Source organism: Solanum tuberosum, unplaced genomic scaffold, assembly GCF_000226075.1.
Source record: "Solanum tuberosum cultivar DM 1-3 516 R44 unplaced genomic scaffold, SolTub_3.0 scf00002, whole genome shotgun sequence".
Lineage (NCBI taxonomy): Eukaryota > Viridiplantae > Streptophyta > Magnoliopsida > Solanales > Solanaceae > Solanum > Solanum tuberosum.
In genome coordinates, this window is record NW_006238928.1 from 2,501,323 (window position 1) to 2,511,182 (window position 9,860).

Genomic DNA, 9,860 nt, shown 5'->3' on the forward strand with positions numbered 1-9,860 from the left:
CGTATTTCAGCTTACGTCCGGATGTGGGTATGGCAAGATTATTTTAAAGTGCATCGGAACTCATTATAATGGTGTGTATCCGAATTGGAGTTCGATTCCACTTAACACCCAAGGGCAAATGTTCAACGAATTTAAGGTAAGAATATATATAAATTAAATTCACATCATATACATTTAAATTCTCTAGTCATTTGAACAATAAATATTTAGTTATTTTTTATTACAAAAATATTATGTATGGGCTCCCGAACACGCGGATGATGTTCAAGTGAACTTCAAACTTAAAGCTTCAAAGTTGCTTTCTTCTGACTGTCGGAGAGAAAACAGAATTCCTATGTTTATGTTACCGGATCGATGGGCTCTATTATTGAAACATTGGAGTACTGATGAAAAATTTAAAAGAGGAGTGAGATTGGGAAGATGGATCGCGCATCAGAAAAGGGAGGCTCTTTGCACACTGGTTGAGCTATTAGCCAGGTTACTAGGAAGGAAAGAATGGTATACTTTCTTAATATAGTAAAATAATTTTTTTCTTTTTTGATAAGTACTTTTTGGAGATTAATGAGATCAAATTCTATATATGTTATTTGCAGGAAAAAAGTTGGGTAGGCCGGTAGCTGTAGCAGAGATGTTCAAGGTTACTCACGCCAAGAAGAGTACGAACCCCACAGAAGAAGAAAGATGGATTGAGCCATGTGCTCAAGAGACATATGTAAGTACTCCATTCAAACTAATCTTTTTTTCTTTTCCTTGTATATATTACATTCTTATTCGTAGAGTTCTTTGTTTAAATTACAGGATAGGTATATACGAATATCTCAGGAATATCGTAGTACTCTACCTCTTGAGAGTCAGGACAAACCATTTACACAAGAAGAAAACGAGAATCTTTGGAAACAGAGTGCTGGTGAACCGATTAGAGGTTCAATCTACGGCTATCCAGAAAAGGCGTATCAGAAGAAGAAGTCTTGGTATTGTGGTTCATCATCCTCAAGCTTCAATTGCGGGGATAGAGAGACAATATCTGCAATGGAGAGTAAGATAGCTTATCTCAATGTCGAGCTTGCTGCTGTAGCCGAAAGAGAGAAGAAGAGAGAAGAAAAATAGAGATGAGAGAAGTAGTAGATCTACCGAGCATAATTATTTCCAAGGTTCCAAAGAGAGGAAGAGAGATGAGGAGATTGCGGCAGCAAAGGAGGTAGAGAACAAGAGGTATGCAGCGCTTCAGGCCCAACTAACTTTTCATTTTGAATCAGAAAATATTCTTCCTCCATGTCCGGCCAGCAGTGATGGATCTGATCAGGAGGGTGATGAGAATGATAAGTCTGATAAGGAAAGTGAGGGTGATGAGAATGGTAAGTCTGATAAGGAGAGTGAGGGTGATGAGGAGTAGTTGTATCTATTTGACATTTTTAGACTTTCTATATTTTTGGAATTGTTTAATTTGATCGTATTTTAGTTTATTTTGAAGTTGGATGAAGTTTATTTTGAAATAGTTTAATGTATATGTTGAAAATATTGTGTTGTTTTGGTTGGATGAAGTTTATTTGGCTTTGGGTTGATTTGGTATAAATATGCAAATGGACAACTAAAAATTGCAGCAATTTACTGCCTGTTTTGTAGTAGAAAACCGACCTTCGGAGGTTAGAATTTCAAAAATAAAAAATAAAAATACCGACCTCCGAAGGTCGGAATTTTAACATTACAAAAATAAAAATACCGACCTCCGGAGGTCAAAATTTCAACAGTACAAAAATAAAAATACCGACCTCAGGAGGTCAGAATCTCAAAAATAAGAATACCGACCTCCGGAGGTCAGAATCTCAAAAATGCAAAAATAAAAATAGCGAACTCCAGAGGTCAGAATTTAAAAATTAAGAAGACAAAAATATCGACATCCGGATGTCGGTATTCCAAAATATGAGAAATAAATATTCTGACCTCAGGAAGTCAGAAATAATAATATAGAATTTTCCGACATAAAATAAAAACTGACCTCGAGAGGTCAGTAAATACCGACCTCCAGAGGTTGGTATTGAATAGGGACCAACCTTTTTCTGACCTAAGCTGGGATGTCAGTTTTAGGTCGGTATTTCAGGGAATACCGACCTCCGGAGGTTGGTATTTGTAGGTCGGTATTCACTATTTTTTTAATAGTGAGTTGCAGAAATTGAGGTAAGGTGACTGCTCCATTTTCTTCCTCCTTATGTATGAGTTTGAGTGAGGAATTATGGGTGTGTTGTCATAAAGAACTCAAGGGGGTGGTTAGTTCAATAATAGGTTGTATGATAAAGAATATTTGAGGATGTTTTATGTGTATTGTTGTTCGTGCAGCTTGGGTAATCTTGGAAAATGATATATAATGTATGTATTGGGTAGAGAAGGAGGGTGTGGTGATACACGTTATTTTAAGGGCTATATGGGCTCATTATCCGTCAAAGTTAGCTACTGTTTTACAAGGCTCACGGTATGATAGCTGCTAATTTTAGTTTATCATGACTTATCTTGTAGATTAAAACCTAAAGGGGGAGGCTGAATCGTGATAGTTGTATTGGTCAGAGGATAAGGTATGTAAGGCTATTCAACTCGATATTCCTTGGCATGAAATCTGATATTTGCGGTTAATATCAACGAACTGATTTTCCTAAGTTCTATTCCTAGTAAAGGAAACATAGTGGCAACGTACGATCTCTGAATAGCTAACAATATTTCCTCATCTCCTTAGTGTGTAGAATTACTTCATTATATGTTCACTACTCTATACGTGTGTAATTATCCTCATATGTGCTAGTATAGAAATGGTATTTGCAAAGTCAAGTATGGTGAATTCTCATCTTAGTCAACTGAAGTCAATTGTGTCATTTAAGCTACTTTTGTCATAGTTACTGCCTTGAAGTTATTATTTTCATGTCTTCTACTATTGGTCCGTATTTCCAAATCTCAAAAATGATTATGACCACCAAAACAACAATCTCAAAGATTAAAGAATCTAAGTGAAGCAATCTGTATATCTATGGGTGGCAGCCCAGGGGAAAATGACTAGCATGGGTCGATTCCAATTGGTATAGAAGGGTGGCAGCTCAGGGGCAAAAGTCTAGCATTGGCCGATCCCAATTGGTAAAGAAGGGTGGCAGCCCAGGGGTAAAAGCCTAGCATGGGCCGATCCCAATTTGTGTAATTATGAATGAGGGCAACATCCCAGTGGTTAAAATGCCTAGCATGGGTCATCCTCTTCTACCACTGATCATCTGGTCATTCGTATCACATGCCTTATAAATATCATAACACGCAGAAAGGTAAAGACAAGAATGTAACATACATGATCCTACAAGAGTTAACAAAGGTGGTCTTCTGTTCTGATTTATGCACACATATATTGATACTTGGTTTCATTCGAACTTTTACGTATATATGTCATTGCCTTACATATTCAATACATTTTTTCGTACTGACGTCCCTCGCGAGGGATGCTGCAGGCACATGTACTGCAGCTAGTAGCCCTCCTCAATAGGAGCACACGACACTCAACTACTTTTGGTGAGCTCCAAGTTGATTCAGAGCTTTACTGAGTCCTTGGTAGATTCATTTTGGTATTGTATCGTAGTTTAGGGTAAGGCGGGGTCTGTCCCGACCTACTCTAAGGTTTTCTATAATTTAGAGGCTTTGTAGACTTATGTATATGGTTCAGTTGCGTCTTAACAAGTGGTGGCCTCAACGGCCAAGTCTTGTATATAAGTTTTGTGTCTACTTATGTTGGTTCGTATCGCTGCATCCTATGTGAACTTGTCACAAGATTGTCATAGTTATAAGCATAGTAAGCACATGTTACATGTTGGTTCTCTTAGGCCTTTAGGGCATTGGGTGTCTGTCCGTCTTAATGGGATTTAAGTCGTGACAAAAGTGGTATCAGAGAAGGTCATCCTAGGGAGTCTACAAAGCCGTATCTGTGTAGAGTCTTGCTTATGGATGTGTTGTGCACCACATTTATAAACAGGAGGCTACGGGACGTGTAAGAGTTGTCTCTTTTCTTTCATTTCTTTGATCGTGTGATAGAACCAATGTTGTAGGTGAATCCTATCTAACTTCTGAATTGCTTTATTATAGCAAAGATGCCAGATACGAGAAGGAGTAAAAGTACATGTAAACGAGCTGATGTGGCTGCCCAAGAAGGGACCAGCCAACGACCACCTAATCAAGCTGTTCAAAGTGAGGCTCAAGATGAGTCTCTATCACAGACTTCCCCGACCCCTCCATCTCCAGAAGAGCTTAGGAGGGAAGTTGCACCTCAAGAACCCCCTATTAATACTACCGAGCAAGATTTAAAGAATGTAGTCCAATTATTGACTTGCATAGTTACTGGCCATGGCCAAAGGCAAGAAGGTTCAGTTACAGGTACTAGTGGTGTAGATAAAGCAGCGGGCACGCGGATATGTGATTTCCTTAATTTGGACCCTCCATCATTCACTGGGTCAGATCCTAATGAAGATCCACAAGACTTTATAGATCAGATCCAATGCACTTTGGATGTTATGCATGTGAGTGGTAAAGAAGCACTCGAGCTAGCAACATATAGATTAAAGGTTGTGGCTATATTGTGGTATAAAGTTTGGAAGCAATCTAGGGGAACAGATGCACCTTCACCTACATGGAAAGAGTTCAAAAAGGCATTCATTGACCATTACCTGCTGATACGATTCTCACAAGAAGAATCACAATAAATAGCGGAAAAGAAGAAAGATAGAAGAAGAGACACAAGATAAGAAACAATTGGCAACTAAAGGATGTATTAAATCCAATAACCTCCAATCTAGATCATAAAAAGCACCTAATCCGGATAAATAGATAGACACAACAAGAGGAAACAAAGAGCAACCTAAGGGTATGTTAAACCCAAAGACCTCACCTCGTTAATCCAACAAGAAGCACCTAACTCTTACGAAGACCTCGAGGGAATCAATATCCCAAGCAACCCTCGTTTCTAAACAAGGTTCAACAAAAGCTTACCAAGCTTTCAACACTCACACAAGGAGTTTCGGTTTACAACCACAATATTCAAAATCAATCTAACCCTAAAATGAACCCCTAAAGGGCTATTTATAGTTTTAGGACTTCTTACATAGATGGTCCTAAAAGTGACCCGAAATGGGCCAATGAGCGAGCCAAGTCACGCTCGCCTAAAAGATCGGTGATGCTCCCAATGGACTCGGCGAAGAATACTGCTCCTTGCCTTGGCTGGGGAGCTACTGCAACTTTGGGCAGTCTGGGGACCATCGCCCAATCAACTTGGCGATGCGCCAATGGTCTCCATCTCGCCGAATGGTCAACTTTCCCTTATGTAGCTCCTTGGACCAGTTGGCGACCTTGGGACCCTCGCCAAAGGGGTTTGGCGAGTCGCCGAAGTGGTTGTCCTCTCGCCGAATGGAGCACATCTTTAATTGCTCCTCCTCGCTTAGTTAGACCTCCCACACTCCAAGCTATCATCCAAGCATGGTGTTGCCCAATTGGGAGCTCCTTCAAGGTGCATATGTTCCCATGCAAGGCATGGAACTCCCTCCTCGTCATCCATACATACCCAAGAGCCTCCATCATTGTGAACATTCCATCAAAGCATTGAAGTTCATGAATGGATAGACTTGAGGCAATCTGTATTGCATCATTCTCCCCTTCTTGAAAAGGATTCGTCCTCGAATCCATACCTTGCAACACCATAGGGGAACCAAACAAGAACAAGATCCTCATGGTATGAGGGTTAGCGTTAGCAATAACAATTTCATCACCATGCCAAGGATGTACAAATTTTAACATATAACCAAAGCATCACAAATATTAACCAAGGGTTTGTAACCCATCAAAGCAATAGATACTTGGCTAAGTACACATCATCAACAAAGGGATAGAACGTAGGAACCAATCCACTTAAACAACCTCATATGTAAGCCCTCATTGGTTCCACATTCAAACAAGCACAAGGCCTCCCTTATGTCAAGTATCACATGAACAGTGCGAAGGCACAAATAGTGTTGATCCAAATTAAGACCCCATCTAATGCACTAGAGAACTTCAAGAAAGTAATTATTCCCAATTCATGAGTAGGTTCAAGCACATAAGTATCGCCCACCCACATTGGTAAACATACTTCATTCAAGCACATCGGATCAAGTAATAACACCAAAGAAGAATCATGCAAAGGACAGATGATGTTACTACCCCACTCAACACACTTAAAATTGACACTGGGATCAATGGAAACGGATTGCAAAGCATCGAGTCAAGGAGTCTCTCATTTGCCCTATTGATTCCACTACTAACATAAGATATGCTACCCACACAAGTATGAGTATCACCATATGCAAGTAGATAGGCTTGAGTCCTCGAATCTAGACCTTGTAAAACCATATAGATCATAAGAAAGAAGCTTTTCCTCTTAGCATGAAGGGTAGTACAAAGGTTAACGCTTAAAATAATTAACCGAGGAGACTAAAAAACAAGGAACAACCAAATATCCTCTATGGTCATGGCTATTAAGCCCACAAATGGAGAACAAGGACAATGGTGATTCTTCTCAACAACAAGGGAATACCACCCAAAAGATGATACTCCCACCAGTTCAAATGCCTTCAAGCATCCACCACGATCAAAAGGATAGAAGGTCAATAGAACTGGATCAAGTGCTCCTCCATTTATCAGGTGGGCACTCGTTCCTCCTAACAACATACTCAACTCAACAGCATGATCATCATCATATGTAAATAGGTAATAGAGAAAGGCGTCTCTTAAGTCAACTTTCTCTAGGTTGTTTTCATGGTTATGACTACTAGTAGATTCACACCCATGGGTCATACCATTGACAATTGGAACATACCCAGAAAAAGAAGTAAAGGGAAAACAAATACCATCTTCCTCCTCATCACATTCCTCCTCCACAAGAGTACTTTCATCTTCCAAGAAGAGATTTCCATCTTTGGGAGGGAAAGCTTCACACCATAGTGGGTTATAATAGCAAGTATAGTTATCAAGAACTATACTACTCTCATGACTCACACCACTAGGTACATCACTAGGAGTGATTTCATCATCTTCAAATAAGATATTGTACTTAAAGATGGAATGATCAACCACTAGGGAAGAATTAAAACACGCAAGTTCACCTTCAAAAAGACACTTATCATTTTTCGAAGCATTTTCAAGCACATGATCTCTATGAGCAAAGCAAGCAATTGGATCAGCCACTAAAGACATGCTCAAAGAGTCACTCTTATTCAAATGATCAACATTATCTTTAGTACCACCAAATTGAGGTTTCTTAATCACATTACAAGAACCCTCAACTAGTGAACTACATTCACAAACAGGTTGATCAATACAATTATCATAAGATAATGAACTTTCATTCAAAGAACGGGTGTCAACACTAGGTGGATACAAATTGATCTTGCTAGAAGAATCAATTCGATCATCAATAGGATTAACTAGTGTATCCACACTCTCCACAAGCACATTATCTGCACATGGTAAAGAATCAACAATAAGCTCACGGAAAGACAAGCTAACATTTACACTTTGTTCATTTGCAATGGTAAAAGTGCTAAGTTTAGCTATTGTACCTTGATGCCCGCAAGAAAGATCTTCTTTACCTTGGATGATGGGACATTCCCTAAGTGCATCCATCACTCCTTCGACTGTAGGCTCTTTGGCTGGAACTTGTGTTCCTCCATTCATCATTCTTGTACCTACATAAGAATCTTTACAAAGGGAAGGATAAACAACAGGGTTAGGTTGAGATCGTGGCACCCTATTCGAAGGGATGTTCGACCTCTCCTCCATTCCCAGCCTATCCTCCACAGAAGCCATTCGCTCTTTTATGATCGCCATTCTCCAACGCACGTCAGCAACAACCTCTATTATGGATTCCCAGGTAACCTTCCCCTTAAGTGGGAGGGTCTCACTTCCGGTGGCCATGGTACCTAACAATTAAGACAACTAAACAAAAACAGCACACAACATTAACATTAGTTAAATGAACTCACAATCACTCATGTTTGCACACTTTGATTGCCCCTCAAATTGGTGCGGCTAATGTTAAATATTTCTTATACTCGGTTGATCACAAGGTCTAAATTTCTACTCTTGGCCGGAGTGGATTTTTTTAAAAAGAAAAACGGACGTCTGATATACCGTGAGTTTACGGTATTTCTAATACATTTCACTTTACAAGTTGTGTGTGTCTAGGGCCTTTTTATATTGGTTTTTATGTTGTTTTTATCATGTTTTGCAGGAAAGATGTTCAGGCGCGGAAGTATAGAGACAGCTGAAAGAAATGCAGAAACAGGGCATTAACGGAGGTGATCTACGGACCATAGGTCCATTCACGGTCCGTAGGTGATGACCGTAGATCAGCAGGCATGGTATTGAGGACAAATCAGGGAAATCTGACTAAGTGTGGAACCACGGTGTTCATTGACGGTCCCGGGCTCTTCTTCTCAGGCAGCTACTATGGCTCCTAGCTCTTCCCGGTCCACACCACAATTAGGAGCTAATGTTGTCCCATTGGCCAGAGTACAGAAGTTAGAGGCTCAGATGGCCACATTGTTGCATCACATCCAGCCGTGGATGCAAAAGTCGATAGCCGAGTCCGAGGCGAGGATGGAGCACAGGATGGAGGGGATGATGGACCGGAAAATTCAGGCTGTTAATAAGCGGCTTGATGCCTTTGAGTTGCGAGTCCTCGAGCGATCAGCCCCGGCCACAGATATATCTGCTTTACAGGCTGATTTATCCAGCCTCCGGACTGACGTTGATGCTATTCTTGCTGCACCTTCAGTTGAGACTCAGGCTTCTCCTACTGCACTAGCTGATGATACAGTGCTAGAGGCTCTATTCAGTGGACCGTCGAGGAGGAGCCTGCACCGACACATGCCATAGGCAAGCGGCACCGTTCTCATCGTACGAAGGAAGAGAAAGCTCAGAAGAGATAGCGTCGGCAGGAGAAGGAGGCTAGGAGGGCTTCGATGGTAGACGAAGAGTTGCGCCAGCAGAGAGTGCGTGAGAGAGTTGCAGGGGCATCGAGCTCTGCTCCAGTTGCAGAGGTTCAGCCTGTTTTGAGGGACGTTGTGAGCACCACTGATGGTTCAGTGAGATTGATGGAGAGCACTACTGAGAGTGTCGTGGTTGCAGATGTGGGCACTACTGAGGGTGCCATCGCCACTGTTCCAGCGGGTTCCGGGAAACCAGACCCCCCTGCTTGTTGATGATTCGCCGGCGCTTTGCACCACTGGTACCCAAGAGACAGTTTCATTTCTGTTGAACCAGCATGTGTTAGGATCGTATGTGTAGAAGCATCAAAAAGAAAGAAGCATGATGGCTTATGATAAATGATACCTGTCAGATTTTGTGATGTGTGCTAGAAGTTGTAGACTACGATAAGTTGAATGTGTCGGCTCTTAGTATGACATAATCATGAACCAACTTGAGGGCATGACTTAAACTGAAACTTGAACCGGGTAATCTGATAACCTGATGATGGAACTATGTGCCAAGAGTGTGTGAGAATCGTTGAGTGTCCAAAGAGGTTTTATGCAAAACTAGAACTTGTCTAGTTAGTCCTGCTAAGACAATTCAATCTAGAGGTTAGGAAGTGATCATAGGCCATTGCTCTGAAAAAATCAACAAATCGCCTAAAAGAAGGATCCAACCAAATGAAATAAATGCTCCCTTTGATCCAAATAATTTGAGCCTAAAATTAAACAATTTCTTCTTAAACCCTGAACTCACTTTCCCATAATCTACTATGTTGGCCCCGGTCCCTCCTTGGACATATGCACTTCGACCTAGGCCAAAGGCCTAAGTTGAGGGTGGCTAAT

The 9,860-nt window shown here is 40.9% G+C and overlaps 1 protein-coding gene across 1 annotated transcript; it reads left to right on the plus strand.

The window, feature by feature from the left end:
- The first annotated feature begins 420 nt into the window (after window positions 1–420).
- On the plus strand, window positions 421–1,107 carry LOC107063523 (uncharacterized). Its single transcript, XM_015315498.1, has 3 exons — window positions 421–460; window positions 594–712; window positions 799–1,107. The coding sequence occupies exons 1-3, from the start codon at window positions 421–423 to the stop codon at window positions 1,105–1,107; spliced, it is 468 nt and encodes a 155-aa protein (XP_015170984.1).
- Window positions 1,108–9,860: the final 8,753 nt, after the last annotated feature.